This window comes from Parathielavia appendiculata, assembly GCF_033297405.1.
Source record: "Parathielavia appendiculata strain CBS 731.68 unplaced genomic scaffold N657scaffold_6, whole genome shotgun sequence".
Lineage (NCBI taxonomy): Eukaryota > Fungi > Ascomycota > Sordariomycetes > Sordariales > Chaetomiaceae > Parathielavia > Parathielavia appendiculata.
Genome location: NW_026944225.1, coordinates 504846 through 525960, shown reverse-complemented (window position 1 = coordinate 525960; position 21115 = coordinate 504846). Strand labels below are relative to the sequence as shown.

The window sequence follows — 21115 nt, the reverse complement described above, 5'->3', positions numbered from 1 at the left end:
GCAGACTCGCCAACACATTCCCCATAAATTAGAGTATCGCCATGTGGAAATGATTCTGAGTAAACCGAGACAAAACGAGGTTTCAGATGCTTGGGAATTTGGGGTGAGCATCGATGGCCGTTTCCACAAAAGGAGAGAGGTCTGAGCCACCCTCATTTCATCTCGGGCAGCATTCAATGCCGTCCATCAGAGTCGCCAAGGAATCGCGTGCCATCAAAGATGACAAGGCTCGAATTTGAGTCAGCTCGAGATTTGGCGTCACCATTCGCCCTGCATTGCTTGCAACTTTGTGCAACATGCGGCCGAATCGCATTTGCGCAATCGTCAAGGTCGAGTTTGAAGGCGGTGAGCTGAAGGTTGCTATTGAAGCCAACCACGGATGAGCCGTGGTGTCTCATCCTGCGGTCCGATCCATCGCAACCTCAGAACAGAAACCGTAGCCGAAGATAGGTTGAACACAAGTTGAAAACGGCCGAGGGCCTGGTGTTGTCAACCTGTCCGTTTGATAAAACCGTGAATCCAACAATCCAGGACCTTGACTCGACCACCGCGGAGGCTCGGCCTCGGTCTCGGCCACCGCCCGACGCCGCGGCCCCGCGACAGTCCCCAAACCCCCAAAGTCCACCACACGCCATGATCGTTTGGATCGGAAACCGCGGGGGTGAAATGAGTGATGAGGAATCAATTGCGCACGCACCCGACCCAACACTAGTCACGCTGTCCTCCGCCACAATAAATCGCATCCCCACACGTAACCTCGCATCCCCAACCCGACGAGATCGTGCAGCGCAAAGGTCTGGGTTTTCGTAGTAGTCACGTCCACGTAAGTCCCGAGAAACCCAGACGGAGCTACCAGCTAAGGTAAAATAAGCGAGAGCGAAGCAAAAAACGCGAGAATACTCGGGTCAAAGTTCCAATCGATATCCGTCCCTTAGCTCCGTCTCCGCCCGGCATTCTCGTTCGCCAAAACCCGAAACGTGGAACGTCCACCGCTCCCAGTCATCGAGGTACATACACCGTGGTACCGGACTCCTCCGTAACGTGCATGCCTAATTATTTCCAGGTTCATTGCCTAGCGTTAGTTACTCGGCCAGCCAGCCAAGTTTAACACTGGTAACCCAAGCTCATTTTCTGCCAGGGCTTTCGTTGGCAGAAACCTGTCGTCGCCTGTAGAACCTCACCCCTTCGTTGATCCAAGAAATCAAAAGCAAGTCAGGGCAGTGAGAAACAGCGTGTGGGTACGAATCCGTAGAGAAGGAGAATTGAACAACGCGGCTCCACCCCCAGATTGACAAGCTTAGCTGCACCCCCTGGTGTAGATCATAGACAGCAGCCCCACATAATCTTGAGTGTGAATCATACCGCTGGCTCAGAAACGATCTCGAGGCCGCAACGTTCCTCTGCTTTGCCGAGACTCAAGTCCCGTCGCCGACATTGTCGGCGACCTCTCTTGGATGGCCATGTTTGTCTTGGAGTCAAAGGTCCGGGTGACAGGGAAGTGGTGAAATGGAATTTTGCAGGATGAGACGGAGGCGGCAATGATGTCAATGGAGAGCAAAACCGTGAGCACGTCATTGCAGTAGTCGGATGAAGTATTATAGTAAAATGATTTGAATGTTTCAATTTCGCCGTTGACGGCCGAGCTTAGCTTCGCTGAGCTGATGGCTACCAGCCCACTCTACCTTGGCCACGTTGTGACAGGGAGCGGGCGGAGCGCTGTAGTGAGAAAAGTAGTAGTGATGAGGCAATCGTGTACAGGGCCCGCGGAATAATCCTCGTCTCTGAAATCCAATCCAGATCCCGCTACCGTTCACTTCCATTATGTATTGAGTGGTGTTGAGAGATAAGTCGCAATGACGCTCATGTTTCTAAGTCCCGAAAACCCTGCACCTTTTTTCTTTCGCTTCCCTGGTATCATTCGAAACGCCGGCCAATGCAGAAGAAAGAGCAAACACAGCCACCGAAAAGACCACTCAGTAAACTGATATCGCCGAGATGAGCCTCGCCGGGTTTCGTGGCGGCAAGTAGAACCCCTCTTCGTAGAAGGCGGTCTTGTCCTCTGGGTGGTTTGTTGGTGATGCTGCGTTGCTCTCCTTCTGCGTCTCCCCGAATACGGGGAGAAGGGTTGTTGGCGGCGACGGCGGCATTGCCTCGTCTTCTGTCGAGTCGTCCGAGTCGTCGTCGAGCTCCGGTGGTGATGATGCAGAGCCCGCTGAGTGTGATGGGCTCCGCTGCAGCGCCAGATGTGCAAAATCCTCGTCGTCGTCCATGTCGTAGTCCTCCTCCTCCTGATCGGCCTCGAGGCCGTACGGGTATGCCGCCTTGTGCGGCAGCATCGCGTGGGAAGGTATCCTCCTCAGCGAGACGGCGTCGGCCATCTCAGTGTCCTCATCGTCGTCAAAGTCCGAATCCGAGTCCGAGTCCGAGTCTGAGTCGGACTCGGAGTCCTCGGGCTGCCATTCTTGCTCTGGCTCCTCGGCGATGGTGTCGGCCCATTGGATGTGCCTCTCCTCGCTGTGGGAGGCACCACGGACCGACTGGTTGAACCACGATTCTTGTTCCCTCTCGGCATCGGCGAGCTCAAGCATCAACGAGTCGAGAAGGTTGGCATGCCCGACAAGAAGGCGAAGGTTGTGGTCCGGGCGGGCAGCTTCCGAAGACAGCTTTGCCCGCGCCTTGTGGGCGAGGAAGTAGGTCTGTGCGATCGACATCTTCTTGTTGGCTCGGGGTCGGAAGGGTGACGGCGGAGCTGCAAATGATGCCGGCGAGGAGCCCAATGGCCGCGGTTGTTGGGTTTTCCTTGGTGTTCGGATGGGGAGAGGAGAAGACATCTTGAAAATCTGGCAACAGGCTTCCAAAATATCTGATGTGCTATGGCGTTTTCCAGTGAGTCAAGGCGATGGGGCCGATTGCGGATAGCCGAGTTAGGCAGGCAGGGTGTGGGTCAAGAATGGGGAGGGGTGTGACTGGAAGTGTCTGAGCTTCAAGGTCTGAACAGCGAACAAGCCTTTGCTCATGTACATAGAGTTTGTCGGGCAGATGTAATAATATTGGAAGAGAAGTCTGAATGTCGGCCTAATTGTTGAGGACTGATGAGGATGCCATGTGCCTGAGGGAAGGGCGGCCCCCGAGTTTTTGTAAGCTTGACCGTATGTTGGTGTTCGGTCCTTCCAAGACACCGCCGGGTCACCAGAACCAGGCTCGTTGTATCATCCGCAGCAGCTGACAAAAACCGAGAGTCCGATCCCCACTCCCCCGTCCCGCCCGCTTTTCGCAGTTACAAATACGGTGCGCATGATTACCCTTGCAGGTTAGAGAATCCCGTCGCGGCCTTGACCGCGCCCTGCGCCGCCCTTCCCGCAACGAGCAACACTCAAAACTGAGACGCGGCGGCGGTGAGGCACCGATAGACGCTTTGCGTTGGATCCCCGCGTAGGGCCGTCTCTGCGAGCCCAGCCTGTTGCCAACGCAAACGAAATACGTATCACAAAATTTGGTGCGTTGTCCAACGTGGGCAGCAGCAACACACGACTCGGAGTGAGGATTGACTGCTTTGGGACCCGTTTCGGCCAACGGCGCTCCTTCTCATCGTGAGACGGAGTTATGCTCCCGCCAGCTTAAACCCGTTACACACTGATGAAGCCGGCTTCACGCAGATGACTGTCACGGAGATTGATGGAACTCGGTCGATAACCTTAACGCCTGAGCACTATCTCACCGGCGCGACATCCGCCGTCTGCCGTCAAAAGGGTTTCCGACGCCAAAAATCCCAGAGGCTCGGAGCGATTGTTAATCAGCAACGCCGGAGCACCCCGCATAACCAAGGCAGTCGCAAGGACTTTCGGCAACTTCTGGTCGCTTCTGTAATCAGGGCTTTAGTAACCCCCCTTTACATAATCCAGTCATATCCTTTGTAACGAGAAATGTACGGAGTACGGATCCGTATTTGCGCTCATAATAAGCGAGAATGATGCTCTCGTTTCCCGCAGGAGTTCCCCGGCATCATAGCAACGTTGTCAGTGTTTCGCGCGTGGATTTCTAATTTGCCCAAAAAGGACGCGGTTTCAATCTTTTTGCGGTAAGAGCCATTTTACTCTTGCAATGCACGGCGCGCCGTTCTGTCCCGGTCCGTCAATTTGCTTCAATTGTTCGACTCGACAACGCAGGCGTCGCAATCCCACTCGCGATCCGCCTACTCAGTTACGAAGTACGTCGATTAGTTAGACGTCCCGACAGGTCATCGGATTCGCATTGAGGCAATGCACCTCGTTTACGCGCCACGAATGCGCGACAGCATGACGGCGCTCTCATCTCCGCCCTCCAGCGCCGGGAATGGAAACTGCTGGCGATGAGCTCCCGTCGCTCCTTTCCATCCCGCAACATAGGTTACAACATGGTCATGCACGGAACGTCGCCAGAATATCCGCACCGCCTCACTTGCCGGAGAGTCACTAGGACGAAGCTCCCAGCGGTGTGAAGAATGATTGCAACTCCGGGACGAGGAGCGAATGAGGAGCTGCGGCGGCGGCGGCGGCCGTAACACCGAGTTCGACCGCCGTGCTCGCACCGCCCCCCAATTGTCCTGTGGGGGAAGCGTGGGAAATTGCAGGTTTGACGGGGCTCGTCACCGACTGTCTCTGATTCGTCCGTCTCCGCTCGTAAGGCTGATTACTTGATGGGCGCCGTAGCGACGGGATGGGAACGGGGGGACAAGAAACCACATGGCGACGTGCGCTGTCCTGACCCAATGGAGATGCCGCTCCTCAATTGGGCTTGAGCTCTGGGGTTGATGGGTGCATGTACCGCGCAGCTCAGCCACGAACATCCTGTCGGGACCGCATACGCGGTGGTCAGTGTCTCTCTGAGGTGGCCGCTGCATGAGTCAAAGCCAGGTCGTTTCTCAGGGCAACGTTAACGTCACGTAGCATCTGGGGATGTAGCGAATTCGCAGTCGTCGTCCGTTCCGTTTCTTCTGCATAAGGCGGCGGAATCGGCGCCTTCCTGCTCGAAATGTTTCCGGATTCTTTGATGACGCAGCAGAAACCTCCTTAAGGCCCTGTGCGAATTGTCGAGTCTTTGGCTGGTATAGTGTCTGGGAAGATGACGAACTGCCTCGCACTCCACCCAATCATTCAACCCTCCGTGGCTGCTTGGCCATTACAATTGTGCTGCCTGCGGTTGCGGGAAGACCCACCATTCCGAGTGCTACTGAAAAATCCCAGCGTCCTTTGGAGACTCGGGCCCCGGGGTCGGAAATGGCCCGGAGACGGGGCACCGCCGTCGTTTGTCCCGTCCTCCTCACAAACGCCAATTTGATCCGTTTCCTGCCGCGATCGCAGGGACACGTTGGATCGCACACTGATGTCACCCATCTTGCAATCACTGAAGAAAGTTAGGAAGTGACTTGAAAATATACATTATCTTTCGCTGGAGAGAAACGTTTCTAGATAGTTCCAGTTATGTTGAATTGAAGATTGCACCTAAAGAGCCGGTATGCTCTGAATAACCTGGAACCTCTGATCCCAATCACGTCGATCGTGATGCTTCGGCAAGATTCGTATGATCTATTGTGGTACACTACACGTGTAGGAGAGGCTCCAACCTAGGTCTGCAAAGTGCTCCTGGTAGATCTGTAAGTCGAGGGCCAGGTTTTGGGCGCTCTCCAGGACGGAGAAAGTCGGAATCCCCCACCCCAGCTCTGCTACCTCGCATCACAAGCACTACTTACTGTAGGTAGCTCCAAGGATAATTCTGGGTTGGTATCATGTCCCGTGACTGATGCACACAGCATAATCAAAGATGCCCCGGGCCGGTGGTTTCTCGTTTCGGAGCGAAAACGTCCAGGTAGTACGGCTCCGGGCGAGCCATCTTCAAGGGGCGGATTGAGCTTGAGCACGATGGAGTGCCGAAAGTCATTTGACATTTACACGGGAGTATTCCAGGGTAAACAATTCTATAAGCCCCCAAGGTCAACTACGTGAGATACGGAACCTCATTCAGGATCATAACACCTGCAGTATATCACTGTCTCGTACTCGATAAGGTATCTGCTTGGCAGGCTCTGCAGGTTAACTACCATGTACCTCAGAAGCTCAGAGTAAAACAGCGGCTCAAGCGAGCATACTTCTAACTCTTTGGTAATGGCAGCCAATCTCCGCTCGGGCAATGAAATGCTGGGCTTCTTCAGATCTCACATGTCATTCCAGCCTGATCACTTGGGCCGCATTTAGACAAACGACATGGGGAGATCAAACTGCCCGCCATTGCAGTTAGGAACCTAAAAACATTCCATTATCTTCCAGGAAGGGACCGAAATGTCCCCGTCAAGCGATCAACACCATTGAGTGCTGACATAGGTAACCAGCAGCAGTCTTCAGTGCAATCGCACGAAGAATAGGCCGTGAGCAGAAGCGGGTACGTGAAGAGAGTGTCTGACTCGAGGAAAGCTTGACCATGGCAGCACTCCGTGCTGTGTAGAGAACAAAAGATGCCCTACCTGTATACCCCAACTATGAAAACGGTAGTTGGGTATGACTGCAGGAATAAGGACTGGCAAAAGAGGACGGCATGAGAAGTGATCTACAGGCTGGAGCTGCCTGAAACTTCAGAGAAGTCGAACGAGCAGGCCCTTTGGTTACAAGATGGGTATAAACCAACCGATATCCCTTGGGCATTTGTTGTCATCTCGCGATTTCGCAATCTTCAGCAAATTCATCGCAGCCCAATCATCGTTGTCATTTGGCAGCTTCATTCCAAGGTCTCGAGAGGGCGGATGTTGTCGGAGCCAAAGGGCACGAGACTCAGGAGTGGACCTGTTCAATAAGGTACAAACTTTAACCAAATCTTTATCGATATTGACCGGGACAGTGTCAGATGGCTGTCGACACAGTGCAGGCGGGGCTGGGCCTGGCCGCGCTTCGTTCGAAGACGCGGGCCAGGATCGAGAGGTCGCACACTGTGACAAGAACGTCAACAACACCACGACCACCCAGGAACTTCTGCACCAAGAGCCACTACAAGAACCGATGGCGGCAACAGCTTTGCCAAGCAACCATCGAAGAAGCTAGAGTACAGATCTGGGTAGAGATCCCTTCCCCCTCGTCGCTCGTCAACAGAATGGCCTACTCGGAGCAGCAGCGCTGGGTCACGGTCCAGCAAAAGACGTTCACGAAATGGCTAAACACCAAACTGGAGGCCCGCAACTTGGAGGTCAAGGACTTGGTGCAGGATCTGTCTGATGGTGTATGTCGGCCTTGTCGACCTGATCAGAGACGCTCTGCTGATGACCCGTGCTTTACCCCTGGCAGGTTCTACTCATCCACCTCCTTGAGTGCCTATCCAACGAGTCGCTCGGCCGGTATGCCGCCAAACCGAAATTGCGCGTGCAGCGCTTCGAGAATGCCAACATCGCCCTCGACTTCATCAAGTCCCGGGGCATCCAGATGACCAACATAGGCGCCGAGGACGTTGTGGACGGGAACCGCAAGATCATCCTCGGCCTAATATGGACGCTCATTCTGCGCTTTACCATCAACGACATCAACGAGGAGGGCATGACGGCGAAGGAGGGTTTGCTGCTTTGGTGCCAGCGCAAGACGGCGTGCTACGACGAGGTCGACGTACGAGACTTCAGCGCGAGTTGGAACGACGGCCTCGCCTTCTGCGCCCTGCTCGACATTCACCGGCCGGATCTGATTGACTACGACGCGCTCGATAAATCGAACCACCGAGGCAACATGCAGCTGGCGTTCGATATCGCTCATAAGGAGATAGGTATCCCGAAGCTGCTCGACGTGGAGGATGTGTGCGATGTAGCGAAGCCGGACGAGCGGAGTTTGATGACGTACATTGCCTACTGGTTCCACGCCTTCTCGCAGATGGAAAAGGTGGAGAATGCCGGCCGTCGTGTTGAGAAGTTTGTTAACAACATGCGGGGTGCCTGGGATATGCAGAGCGCGTATGAGCAGAGGATGGCGGCGTTGCTCAAGGCGATCCGCGAACAGATGGAAAGCTGGCAGCAGGCCAAGTTTGAAGGGACCTATGCAGACGCCAAAGCGCAAGCCGCGGATTTTTCGGCATACAAGAGGGGCCTGAAGCGGGAATGGGTGGCCGAGAAGAGCGAGTTAGCGACGCTGCTGGGCAACATCAAGACCAAGCTGGGCACATACCGACTGCGGCCATACGAGCCGCCGGCAGAATTAAGGTTAGAGGTGTTAGACAAGGAATGGGCGAACTTAACAAAGGCGGAGATGGCCCGTGGGCAGCTGATAAACGAGACCATCAGGGAGTATGTTTCTGAAACTGCCAAGCCATTCACTGCAAGCACATCTGCTGACTGTGACAGCATCAAAAACGCCCTGCGGAAATCCTTCGCCGACAAGGCCAATGATTTCGCCCTCGCACTTAACACCATACAACTCGCCATATCAGGCCTAGAAGGCGACGTAGAAGACCAACTGCACCACGTGCGCAAGCTCTCAGACAATCTCCCGCCGCTGGACGCCTTCCTCAAGACCATCGCCGCCGTGGACGCCAAGTGCCAAGAAGCCAACATTGAAGAAAATGATTTCACCACCTACACATACGACGAGCTCTGCTACGAGCTCTCCCTGGTCCAGTCCTCGGTTTCCAAGAAGCTCTCCTTCCTCGAGAACCAGATGGTCGCGCGCAACATGACCAACCTGACGCCGATTCAGCTCGAAGAGTTCGAGTCGGTCTTCCGGCACTTTGACCGCGACGACACCAACTGCCTGTCGGAGCTGGAATTCAGCGCCGCGCTCGCCTCGCTGGGCCTCATTTTCTCCGAGGACGAGATGCACGACTACTTCCTCGAGACGTCGGGCGGGCGTGACCGCGTTACGTTTGAGCAGTTTATCCGCTTCATGGTGGACGTGACCGAGGACCAGAATACGGCTGAGCAGGTTTTTCAGAGCTTCCGCGAGGTCGCCGACGGGAAGCCGTACGTGACCGAGATGGACTTGCGCCACTCGCTCGTGCCGGACGAGGTCATTGAGAAGCTGGTCGAGATCATGCCGAGCCACAGCGGGCCGGACATGCAGGCCGACCGCGGGCAGCCGCAGTACGATTACATTGCGTTTATGGACAAGTTGATCGCGGAGCCGGGAGAAGTCGCTGGTGCAAGTGGGAGTGGGAGGGCGAGTCCGTCCAAGGGTCGGACTGGGGCGGGTGGACAGATGAATGGGGCGCATTGAGCGGTGCCGGGCTCTGAGAGCTGTGGTTTTCTCTCTACTTCATACCTTTCTCTTGGGCGTATTTTCTTCACTAATAGTCGTGTTAGCATAGCGTGCATGGTTATGGGGGAACAAACAGAAGATTTTGACTTGGACTTGCGCATACCGCCCTTCCTCTGGATCTTGGCAGCAGGAATATTTGCGTCGTAATGAGAAGGCTGTTTGCTCTTGACGGCTAGCTGGTCAATCATTGTCGACATATTTACCTAGGCGGACCCTATTATAGGAGCGCCTCGAACAATTGTTCTCATGACTATCAACCCTACCCATCTTGGAAGAGGAGAACAACGGCCAGACGTCAGTCACCAGCGTCTCCATAAACGGGCGGGCGGGAATAGAACCTTCAGGTCCACCATATCTCTCAGCGACCTGACGGAAATACGGTGAACAAGTCCCCCATTAGTTTAACGTTCAGTGGATTGGGACTTTTCGTTCATTGTAAGAAAAGCAGAAAGTAACCAGCCTGTAGGTTTTTACTTCGTTTACCTCCACTGAGGGCCCGATCTAGTGGTGGAAATCCGCAGGCCCCGCTACTGCTCCTTTGACCTGGATTCAAACTGGGAGTTGTCGAGGAGGGTTTGCCAGTCAACCCCGAATCACGGATGCCACCCTCGTCAAGTGACCGCTGCACTAAACGCTAAGCGACGGTTAGTTGGTCACATGAGGGAACAGAGATCTCCTATATCAATGTGTAGGGATGTAAACAAAACATATTTGTCTATCCAACCCAAATCTACAGGATACACCCGCACCATCTGGCCTCCGCCGTCGCCATTCCAGTGGAAGATGGAAAGATGAACCAACCCATGTATGCACCCAGCCAAGCCAAAAGAAAACAACTCCTCTATCCCTTGCCAGGCTGACGCTGGATCAAGCAAATAACCAAAGTGAAGACCTTACACGAGACACAACATCCTACTCCTTGAAAGCATCCATCTCCCTCAGCGCGCCGGCAAGCCGCTTATATTCCCTCAGCAGTTCAAAAACCTCGCCAAGCTTGAGGTCAGCGGCGTTCTGCAGCTCCATGAAGCGTTGGTTAGGCGGGGAGATCTTGGGGTGTTCGCGAGGCGGGAGGACGACGGCGAGGTCCGGGAAGGCCTGTAATTCCACTTTCAAGTCAGCAGACGGTCATTCATTCATTCATTTCGTTTCATTTTTGGATTTGTCCAGTGGGACATTAGACGTAGAGGCTTGGTTGTCATTGATTGTGTTTCGTTTGCTGATAGAACATGAGAGAAAGCAGACAAGCCGATCAAAAACACAACCAAAGGGTAGATGAAAATATAGAATGAAGAAACATACCGCAGCCAAATCCCCCCCGTCAACCCCCGTCACTGTCCTTCCCGTCCCATCTCTATCCTTCGCCGGCGGCGTCGGCGCCCTGCCCGAGCCCGCCCCAGCAGCAGCAGCGGCAGCGGCACTCGACCGCCCAAACCCCCGGAGGCCCCCAATCCCCGCCGACAGCCTGGCCATGGGATTCAGCGAATTCCCCAGGTTCCGCACCGAATCCATGATGGGCGGGGTTGATATCACGAGCGACGCCCCCGTGGCGGTAACCTGCGTTGCGCTCGCCCGCTCGCTCCCACCAACACTATTTTCGGAACCCTTCCTCTGCTGCGCCTCCTCTCCGCCGCCACCGCCCCTGCGAGACGACGACGAGGCGCTGCGCGCCGAATCAGCACTATGATCGCGCGAGACCTTGCGCGTCGTGGTGGAAATGAAGCTGAACAGCGGCGGGCGCTGTTCGGGTTCTTCTTCTGGCGAGGGACTGCGTAGGGAGAGACCCGGGAGATGTGTACTAGAGGCGGGAGGTTCGTCGTCGAGGCCGCCGAGCGGTGGTGGCGTGCCGATGAGTTTGCGGGCGTCGTCGAGAGTTTTCGGGACAATCACTTGGCCACCGCTGCCGTCTTCCTCTTTAGTAAGAAAAACGTCCGGGGCGCGCTCGCGCAGTTTGCCGAGGAGGAACTTGTAGCTGTCACCGAGCGAGGTGCCAATCGTTTTGAGTCCCTGATCGGCTGTGTTGATGACTGCGTCCGAGGCCGCGTTGAGGGCTTGTGCTGGGGTAGGGGTATTGCGGACCAGGTCGCTAAGACGACGCGGGCCGCGGAGCTGGGCATTGGCCGTTGCGCGCAAGCCGGCGGGGGAGGGAGAAGCGGGAGACTGTTTGAGGCCTGCGTTGAGCCTGGATGATGCCGTGTCTGTCGAGGGGTCGGGACTCAGGGTTGCTGGGCCGGGAGACATGGGCGAGACTACCAACAATGTCAGCTGTAGATTCTTACTCCGTATGTCGGGAGGGTTCCGGGGGCAAATGCGCAGTGTTGGGAGCAGGACTGCTCGCGAAACAGCCATCGAGGGGTATAAACAATCCACACCCTAAAATAATTGTTGCTTACAGGCAGGGGGGAAGGTGTCGCCCTTCGGATTCGGCGAGGAGTCTGATCCTTTGAGTGGCCCGGTGGGAGTCTCGTCGGCACGAAGGGTGGAGAGGTCGACCGTTTCGAGGAAGCTGATGGTAGCTTCGAGGTTGGTGAGGCAGTAGGCGGCTTCGCCAAAGAGCTTCTGCTCCCAGCGGAAGCGCTGGATGAAGTTCACGTCGCTGATAGCATTCAAATTTTCAGGCGGGAGCGTGATGAGAGTGTAGATGAGCATGGGCATGAGCTCGTCGGCCGAAGAAGAGGGGTGAAAGTGCGAGAGCGTGTCAATAATGCTTTTGTGGGCCGCTTTAAGATGGTTCAACTTTCCCAGGGGATACCTTGACTGGCTCATCAACACCAGCTCTTTCCTCGCGGGCTCCAGCCAGGCCTTGACCTCCTCCTGCTTCTCGGTCGCGGCGGCTTCTGGGGCATTGTCGACCGTGCCGAGCTCGACTCCTAGATCCACCGGGCCGATGCCGACTACCGAGAGAGCGGCGGTTTTGGATCGGAGCTTGGCGTCCTGCGCCTCGTCCTGCGTGCTCCGGTGGCGGTAGATCTTGTTGTAGACACCTTCGCATAACCTCCGCTCCACCGCCTCCTCCAGTAACGACTTCTTCTGTTCCAGCGCGCGCCGGGCCTTCTTCCGCGCTGCGTATTCCTCGGGCGTCAATAATTGTTGCTCCGAGTCTCGCTTGACCAGCGCGGTTTTGGATTTCGCTTTATCCTTGGTGCTCAGCGACGCAGCCTTCCCACGCAGCAGGTTTGCAGCGGAAGCACGGGTTGAGAGGGAGGGGGCGTCTTCACGTCTCTGGCGGGTGGCCAGAGCATCGACGTGTGTTTGAATATGTGTTGAAGCCGTAGCATAAAATTCCTGGAACATACGAGAAAGCTTGTTGATGTTGGGTGGGCTGGGATGCACTTTGGCCGACAGCGAGTCGATGAAGCGATCCGTCAGGCTGATGAGTTCGATGGGGAGATCGTCCAAGTCAACCGAGGCCCTCGGGGGCTCTATTATCTCCTCGCTGATTCTGCTGCTGACGAAGGTGTCGGGCACATGGTCCTCGGTTCCTTGCCTCACCGCAGTCCCAGACGCCGTTCGGAGGGCCGACATTCTTGCAGGAGGCGGTCCATTCTCGATGGTGCTGGCTCTCTTTGGGCGAATCGTTGGCTCAGGAGATGTAGAACGCTCGACCTGAAAAGAGCGTACAGATCTTAAGGGGTTCGAATGGGAAGCCATAGGGCTACCGCTGAGGTTCAGCGTCAGGATTGTGTTAGCGAGTTTCAGTACAAGAAGGCGAGATTGTGGGAAAGAGGGAGGATTGCCCCAGCATTCCTGGCCATAATCTCCCACAATGAAGAATATAATAGCAGCAGCGTGGGCTTAGCCTTACCTAGGTTTGACCGTAGCGCATGAAAAGCAGTGGACGGTCAGAGGAGGCCAGGCAAGATGTTGAAACAACGGCCCAAGCGGGTGATCAGCAGGTGACCCGAGGCCAATTTAGGTATCATCAACACAGAATGTAGACGACAAGAGAACAATATTAGATGTTTTCAACAATCTTGCTTAGGACACCGTCCGTTGTGAGACATGCGCATTGCGCAAGTCGGCGTAAGGTTACAAGCTGCCTTCAGGTTAGCTTGATTGACGTTCCATTGGAGGTCGTGGGTTCCGGGTAGCTACAGTAGTTACAGGTATCGCGCCGCGAAATGGAGCTGTTCCATGCTAGCGGGACACTGTGGGGCAACACGCGAGGCTTGCTTGATCGAATCCAACGCAGCAACCACCTCCGTCCCTACCTGCATCCACCGCCACTCCTTGACTGGCCTTGATAGCACCCCGACTGGAAAGCTGTGTCATGACGGAGGCTGCATTCTACTTGAAGCGAGCTTATGACATTACGGTTAAAAGACAACCTATCCAAGGGAAAATTGTGTATTTTACAACTGTCCTGGGGATATGCCAGATGCAGTGACGTCCAGTCGGATGACGATGAAACTGTACGAAGGAGACTACGAAGGAGACCTCGTATCGTGCAGCCTTCAAGGTGCATGCGTAATCGGACTGCGGGGTGATGCTAAGTGGCCGCCTGGATGTTTGGGTCGGGGCGCGACCCTCCTAATTCCGCCGCCTCCTGCGTCCATTTCCACTGAATCTCCACCCACCAGCCACACCACCATTCTTTGAGTAGCGAACACTACCACCGTCAATTCCATCGAGGGACTCAAAAAAATGCAATGCATCGACATCACGATGCATGCAAGCCACTGGACTGGCAATTCACTCGAAAACGAAGTTCTGGTTTTCATCGTTCAGCCGCGTAGTTTTTCATCAGCCTCATTGCGGCCCAAGCCCCCTCCGCGCTGGGCGCTACTACAATTGCGGCCCTACTCTCTGTGGCGGCCCCACTCCGTGTCAGCCGTACTGTGGTGTGGTTGAGGTTCGACGATCAGGTTTGGGAGCTTGGAAGCCATTGAACACGTGGAGCACAATAAGCCTCGAAAGACATAATAATGTATGGCGATGCGCGCAGTTAACGTATATTTCAGTGAGTGGTCCGTATCAGTGAGTGGTCCGTATCAGTGAGTGGGCCACTCTAATGTATGTTGGTCAGTTGCACCGCGAAAATATATTGGAGAACTGTTAAGCGACTTAGCATTTTCTTACCATCGTTCTGCGTACAGGTCCACCATCTCTGTTAGAGTGGCCCACTCACTCATATTTACCACTGACTGATAATATACATTCGTTACATTGGACAGTGCAGTTTGACGGTGGTGGTGTTCGCTGCTCAAATGGTGGTGTGGCTAGTGGGTGGAGATTCGGTGGAAATGGACGCAAGGAGGCAGTATGGAATACTAGTAACCTAACTGATTGGAAAAAACCACATACACAGGCAGGGAGAATGAAAAAAACCGGGGTGTTTGCCTAAGGCTTATCACCGTTCTGTGGTTCTCTCAGTGTGATGTGAAGGCTTCCCGTCTCCAACAATTTGCAGCTGCCAATGGAAGGAATGGAAGTCGACACGACATTGACGGGAATCGCCCAAGGATTGGGAGATTGCATCGGTGCTTGTTAGACTAGCCCGTTGAGCGGGGTACTCCGGCTGGCTTCTCAGATGGGAAAGGTACACAATTAGCATGAACCCCCTTAGCAGAATGGCTGTTCCGATAAGATAAGGTAACCATCGGCATCCTTAATCGGCGGTGGCGCTGCCTGCGACTCAGCTGCCAGCCGAGCCAGCCAAGCCATAGCGTCGTCATCTGGCCATCGTCCGCAAGCAATGCGAGTCTTCTGTCTTGCATCGCGTTTCGCAGCACGGATGGAGTAATCATCTGCAACTCGACCTCTTATCGCCATATATTTCTCCGTTAGCTGTTTCAGCACCGACAGAAAGCGCCTGGCATGTTACCGAGGAGGAGGGAGGCCAGCGCAACCTGTAGTGCTGCTGGCCGAGTTGCCGCCCAGCTGCTGCTGTCCTTCCTCGCCCTCTCGGCATCTCCTGTCGCCGCTGCAGGAAACGCAGCACCCAACGCCCAGCTCGTTCTCCCCATAGATGCCTCCCCGATTGCGCCGCCCATACCAGAACCGCCGGCGGCAGCCGAACACACATTTGTGAGTTGCTCAGTGCTGTTGTGCTCGCGAGAGAGGCTGCTGACCATCGACACTACCCACCCGTCAGACCCTCCGACACATCTTCCATCACGGCACGTACAGAAACCCGCACCTGCATCGGAAACAAGATGTTAGCCACCCGACTGCCGATGTATGGCTGGCCGCCGAGGACGGCTACGAGGCCGAGCGCATCGGGCCCCTCCGAGCACGGAGCAGTGCACTCCGGATACAACGATTAGTGGACCGGAGACCGAGCGTTGTAGATCCCATAGTGGCCAAGTCGCGAAAGCAGGGATTCGTTTCGGTGCTTTCGCCGTCAGCGTGGACGGTCGTCGATGTGCCCGCGCCCAATGTCACCGACAAGGACACCATCCTGACCTTGGCCCTGATGGCGGCGAACGCGTATGTGGAGAAGTCGGGCGATGCGGACTGGGAGGATGTCGGCGCGCCGTTCAACCGGAGTGCCGACTTTGGCTGGCAAGGGGATGGACTGCGGGGCCATGTGTTCGCCGACGAGAACAATTCGACCATAGTGATTGGGCTCAAGGGGACCTCGCCTGCTGTCTTTGACGGGGACGGGACCACCACCAACGACAAGGTCAACGACAACCTCTTCTTTAGCTGCTGCTGCGCCCAGCAGGGACCCTGGACTTGGCACCAAGTCTGCGACTGCGCGACGGGCACATACACATGTAACAACACGTGCGTCGTCCAAGCCCTGCGCGCCGAGAATCGATACTACCAGGCGGCACGGGAGTTGTACGCCAACGTCACGGAGCTCTACCCCAGCTCCAATGTCTGGATTACAGGACACTCATTGGGTGGGGCGGTCAGCTCGTTTCTTGGACTCACCTATGGTGTGCCAGTGGTGACATTCCAAGCCGTTCCGGACGCGCTGGCGGCACGGCGGCTAGGCCTGCCTGTGCCCCCCGGAGCCGATCCGGACGCGCCGCAGAGCAGGGAGTACACGGGAGCATTTCACTTCGGACACACGGCGGACCCCATTTACATCGGCACCTGCAACGGAGCGACGGCGTCGTGCTCGTTTGGTGGTTACGCGCTGGAGTCAGCTTGCCACACGGGACGCGAGTGTGTCTATGACACGGTAGGCGACAAGGGCTGGCGGGTTGGTATCGGAACGCACAAGATCCGGGCCGTGATTCGCGATGTGATTCTGAAATATGACAACGTCCCGGAGTGCAAGTTTACTCCTGAGTGCAGGGACTGCGGCAACTGGAAAATGTACGAGAGCAACGGAACCGAGACGACGACGTCTTCGAGCAAACCTACCTCGGGTACTAGCAAAACACGGACCAGGACTGAGACGTGCAAGACGCCGTAAGTCGTTTACTCAGTTCGTTCCTTGTTTGAAACTCACCCTAACGGTAGTAGGGGCTGGTGGGGTTGCTTAGACGAGACGACCACCACTACAGGCACCGAGACGACGACCCAAGTCACAACAACATCATCCACCACTACATGCCATACTCCGTAAGTAGAAACTGACTGGCCAGTCGTTGTGTATCGATTCCGCTGATTCTGCTCAGGGGCTGGTTTGGGTGCAAGGACAAGACCACAACCACCGCGAGTACGTCGACCACACCGACCGTGACCAGTACCACATGCCTGACGCCAGGCCGATTTTGGGGATGCAACGACAAAGTGACGACAACAGGGATACCCAAGAGTATGCCGACGCAAGAGCGCAGCACCATTACTTCACCCCCGAGCGTGCCCAACAGCACGACTGCGCCCTCGGCCGCTCCCACTGAAGAGGATCCTCTCGAGAAGGGACGGTGCGTGCACCGGGTGTGGTACGGTTTGTGCAGGGAGTGGGAGGACAATACTCCAGAGGGCGTCGAAGACATTTAAGATGAATGTAGTGGGTTTTCTTGCTTTTCAGTGCTTGCTTGGGTACCGGCGTGGTTGGAGTTTTACATGGGCAGTTGAAGATCAGCAAGTTCCGAGGTTGGGCTTTGCATAGGACGCATTTGGAGTTCTCATGGAGGGTCAACAAGCATACAGATCGTGCGTCGAGCGGTTCATGGGCAGCATATACACATTGATAGTTTATACAGATAGTTGACAGACATGGCCGGGAAAGCAAACGTCGCAGTGACAGAAAGCATGCCCCACTCCGCTGCAGCTTGGCTCAATCTCCCTGCCCAAGAAGACACTGGCCCCGCAAAGCAACAACCACATCACTCGATCATCAACAATACACTCAAAATAGCTGCGTATTGGATAAGGATAAATGCTCTAAATGCTATCCAAATGCCAGTCATTCCGCCCTCTAGTTATAAGCAATTTTTGAAGATCTATGGGATTGAATCCACCCATTTGTTGATACCTTTCAGTTTCGTGGGGCCCGTCTTTTCTTGGGCAGGGAGTCAGCCCACGCTGCCCAAGGAGTTCCTCGGCGCCACCGACCTCGTAATTCTGTCTGACATCTTGGGCTTTGCCCACCGCGAGGTACGGTTCTATTCAGGTAGTCCTACCTTCATCCTCGCCCATCGTTTGCTGCTTCTCGTCTTCTCCTAGCACGTGTAGTCTGTGATCTGTACGGCCCGTCCCGGCACCTTTAATTCAGGTCAAAATACCCCACTACAACATACCAAACTGAAATTCACAGACGAGACGAGACGAGACGATACCCCGCTACCTGGTTCCCTCGGAGTTGAAGTACGAGCTTGCCAGGCCGCCAGGTCTAGCCAGCTTTCTGTACAATACAATCCCCTCAAGCGTCATCTGCCGTCCGGTCGCAATGACGGACTCTCCCCAGCCGGCGGCATCCTCTGGCGCATCGCCGCCGGTGCTGGCACCCAACCTCGAGACGCAGCTCACCTGCTCGGTACGCAAACATCCACGCAGCAGCAACTAAATGCAACACCTTGCACGTCCTGACATGAACCTGATTTTTCTTTAATCAAATCATAGATCTGCACCGACGTCCTCTACCAGCCCCTCACCCTCCTTGACTGCCTGCACACCTTCTGCGGCGCCTGCCTCAAGGAATGGTTCCGCTTTCAGGCCCTCCGCGTTGAGTCCTCCCCCGGCCCCCCGCCCCCTCCCGGAACGCCCGTCTTCACCTGCCCGAGCTGCAGGGAGAGCGTGCGGGACACGAGGCACGACGCGAGAGTCTTTAGTCTGCTGGACATGTTCTTAGCGCTGAACCCCGGCGCGGGCAAGAACGAGGCCGAGAAGAGCGAGATGGATTCAAGGTATAGGCGCGGGGAGCAGGTCATGCCGAGGGTGGAAAGGATCGAGGGGCGGAGTGAAGAGGAAAGGAGGCTGGATGAGGAGGAGAGGAGGATGATTGAGGAGGTGAGAGCTGTTAGCTTGAGGGAGGCGACGGAACGGGCGGCCGGGGGGAGGGGAGGGAGTAGTAGGGAGGAAAGTCGGGTGAGGAGTGAGAGAGACGGTGGGAGGAGGAGGAGGAGGAGCGAGTCAAGGCGGAGGGACGAGCAGCGTGATCCGGATCGTGCGAGGGCGCGGCAGGTCGAGCACCAGTCGTCGCTGCGGAATCTGATTAGCTCCGGTGGGATGGACGCGCGGGATATTGAGAGGGAGATTGAGGAGTTTGCGAGGCAGATCCAAGAGGAGGGATTGCTGGACGGACTGGACCTGGATAACCTCGACCTGGAGAACAACGACGAGCTCAGCCGCAAAATCACCGAGGCGTACAGGAGACGGCAACGCGAGAGGAGGAGGGACGGCGGGAGGAGGAGTAATGCGAGCGCCCACTCGCACCGGTCAGAGATTTCGGCGCGGCCGAGGTCCAGGGCAGACGAAGCTTCGTCGCGCCCCACGAGCAGGCACACGGCTCGTTCTCGCGCGCCGAGCGCGAGCGACAATGAGGACCGAGGCCGGTATCCGCCTTCTACTTCAGCGCATCTTGAGGTTCAGGAAGCATCCAGGAGGCGAAGGACGCCGAGTGGCAGTCGAAGTGCGACCCTGCCTGTTGTCCCCGCCGCGGCTGAGGTCAGAGTCGGAGGTCGCTCGCAGACAGACCTCACGTCCAGGCTAGGGACGGCCGAGTCGCATGCGAGGAGGCCGAGTATGGGCGTCGACGCTAGAAGCTCAAGCTCGCCCACGACGGCCACGGCTCCTGTTACCCGTGGGGATTCCCCGGCTAACCGGGCAATTTCCTTCAGCGCTCGAGCAGCAGCAGGTTTGGGAGTCGCGCAGTCGCAACCTGAGGCTCGCTCGAGTTCGACCAGCAGCAGACAGAGGTCGGATTGTCCCGCAGCCCTCGACATCCGCCCAGAGTCGCCCATTCTCGGCTCTACCTCTACACCAACAAGTCCAGCCCTTGTATCGCCGCCCCTTGCCTCGCCCCGACGGCATCAGCTCCCACGATACAAAGAACCGCTCATCAACTGCAACACGTGCTCCAGAGAGCACATCGAATACGAGCTGCACTTTAACTGCTCCGTCTGCCACAACGGCGACTGGAATATTTGCATGGATTGCTGGCACCGACGCAAGGGTTGCCTGCACTGGTTTGGCTTCGGCCAAGCAGCCTGGGCCCGCTGGGAGAAGCAGAACCGCACCGGGCCTCCCATCCCTCCTCCGCATATGCTCACGGCCAACCGGTACCTCCCCGCAAAAACCATCAGGGGCGGCGCCGACGGCCGCCGCGTACTCACGACCGAGAACCCCCTCGACCGCCTGCAGAGCGGCACCTTCTGCTGCAGCTGCTCAGCCTGGACCAATGAGTGCTACTGGCGCTGCAGCATTTGCAATGACGGCGAATGGGGGTTCTGCAGCGACTGCGTGAACCAGGCCAGGTGTTGCTCCCACCCGCTGCTCGCGCTGGCGTACCGTCCCCCTTCCCCGCCGCACGCCGGAGCCAACAACACCGCGACAACAGCATCAGGAGCGGGGACGACGATACCAATTGGCAACTTCCACCCCTTAACCCCCAACCCCTGCTGCTCGCACTGCCGCATCCCTATCCCATTATCCTCCTCCGTCATTTCTTCCTCCAGCAACAACAATAACCAATACCAATACCAGCACTACCACTGCTCCACCTGCCCTCCACCCCTCCCCCAGCCAGACATCTCCCTACCGGGAGGCTATAATCTGTGCGATAGCTGCTACACCACCTTCGTCTCAGATGGCTCCATCAGCTATGAAAACGGCCCTAGCGGATGGCGGCGGTGTCCGCAGGGCCACAGGATGGTGATAGTTGGCTTTGCGCCCGACGACAGTACTAAAAACCCCAACGTCAACGAGATCGACAGCAGGAGGACACGCGGCGGCACGGGCTATCTCAGGCGAAAGGTTGTCCGGGATCTCGTGGGCGGGCGCAGGTTGAGGTTCGACGAGTATAAGCCGCCAGCGCCACATCATCCACCACAACAACATCAACCGCAACAGAGCCAGGGACGAGACGGGGTGCAGGTGCAGTTGTGCTGGTGGCTGGAGGAAGGGACTGGGCGGAGGATGGAAAGGTTGTTTCCGAACGACGTGGGCGTGTCCACGGCTGTGATGGGCGGTGACGGGGGAAGGTTTACAAAAACTTTTCCGCCTGATGGAGGCACTGGACACAGGGCGGTGGCCGGGTGGGGGTGGATTCCTGCTGCTAGTGTTGAGGATGAGTTGATGTTTCCCAAAGGCGCCGAGGTGCTTGAGGTGGAGGATGTCAATGGGGAGTGGTTCCATGGATTCTATATGGGTGCGCAAGGGCTGTTTCCGGCGCCGTATGTGCGGCTTGTGGGGAGATGATCTACCCTGGGCTGGGCTGGCGTTGGCATAGTTATTATACCCTCCGGCTTTTGAATAGCAGGTATCCATTTGTTGACATCTTTATATACATACCCGTCCCTGTC

At 56.2% G+C, this 21115-nt stretch overlaps 5 protein-coding genes across 5 annotated transcripts; 3 read left to right on the top strand and 2 right to left on the bottom strand.

The window, feature by feature from the left end:
- Positions 1–1973: 1973 nt before the first annotated feature.
- On the bottom strand, positions 1974–2831 carry N657DRAFT_656024 (uncharacterized protein; the record flags this gene model as incomplete). Its single annotated transcript, XM_062794653.1, has 1 exon — positions 1974–2831. One exon carries the CDS (start codon positions 2829–2831, stop codon positions 1974–1976), a length of 858 nt encoding a protein of 285 aa, XP_062647405.1.
- Positions 2832–6989: 4158 nt separating this feature from the next.
- N657DRAFT_645216 (uncharacterized protein) lies at positions 6990–9501 on the top strand. The gene is made up of 3 exons (XM_062792911.1): positions 6990–7242; positions 7308–8287; positions 8345–9501. Exons 1-3 carry the CDS (start codon positions 7117–7119, stop codon positions 9210–9212), a joined length of 1974 nt encoding a protein of 657 aa, XP_062647404.1. The 5' UTR covers positions 6990–7116; the 3' UTR covers positions 9213–9501.
- A 466-nt stretch (positions 9502–9967) lies between these two features.
- Positions 9968–13317, bottom strand: N657DRAFT_618563 (uncharacterized protein). Its single transcript, XM_062790549.1, has 4 exons — positions 13057–13317; positions 11645–12912; positions 10554–11500; positions 9968–10349 (listed from the first exon to the last, which is right to left on the bottom strand). Exons 2-4 carry the CDS (start codon positions 12900–12902, stop codon positions 10167–10169), a joined length of 2388 nt encoding a protein of 795 aa, XP_062647403.1. The 5' UTR covers positions 12903–12912; positions 13057–13317; the 3' UTR covers positions 9968–10166.
- A 1588-nt stretch (positions 13318–14905) lies between these two features.
- Positions 14906–17388, top strand: N657DRAFT_645213 (alpha/beta-hydrolase). Its single transcript, XM_062792910.1, has 4 exons — positions 14906–15278; positions 15346–16616; positions 16671–16769; positions 16826–17388. Exons 1-4 carry the CDS (start codon positions 15069–15071, stop codon positions 17148–17150), a joined length of 1905 nt encoding a protein of 634 aa, XP_062647402.1. The 5' UTR covers positions 14906–15068; the 3' UTR covers positions 17151–17388.
- Positions 17389–18042: 654 nt separating this feature from the next.
- N657DRAFT_573107 (uncharacterized protein) lies at positions 18043–21011 on the top strand (the record flags this gene model as incomplete). The annotated part of the gene is made up of 3 exons (XM_062788937.1): positions 18043–18129; positions 18216–20252; positions 20298–21011. 3 exons carry the CDS (start codon positions 18043–18045, stop codon positions 21009–21011), a joined length of 2838 nt encoding a protein of 945 aa, XP_062647401.1.
- Positions 21012–21115: the final 104 nt, after the last annotated feature.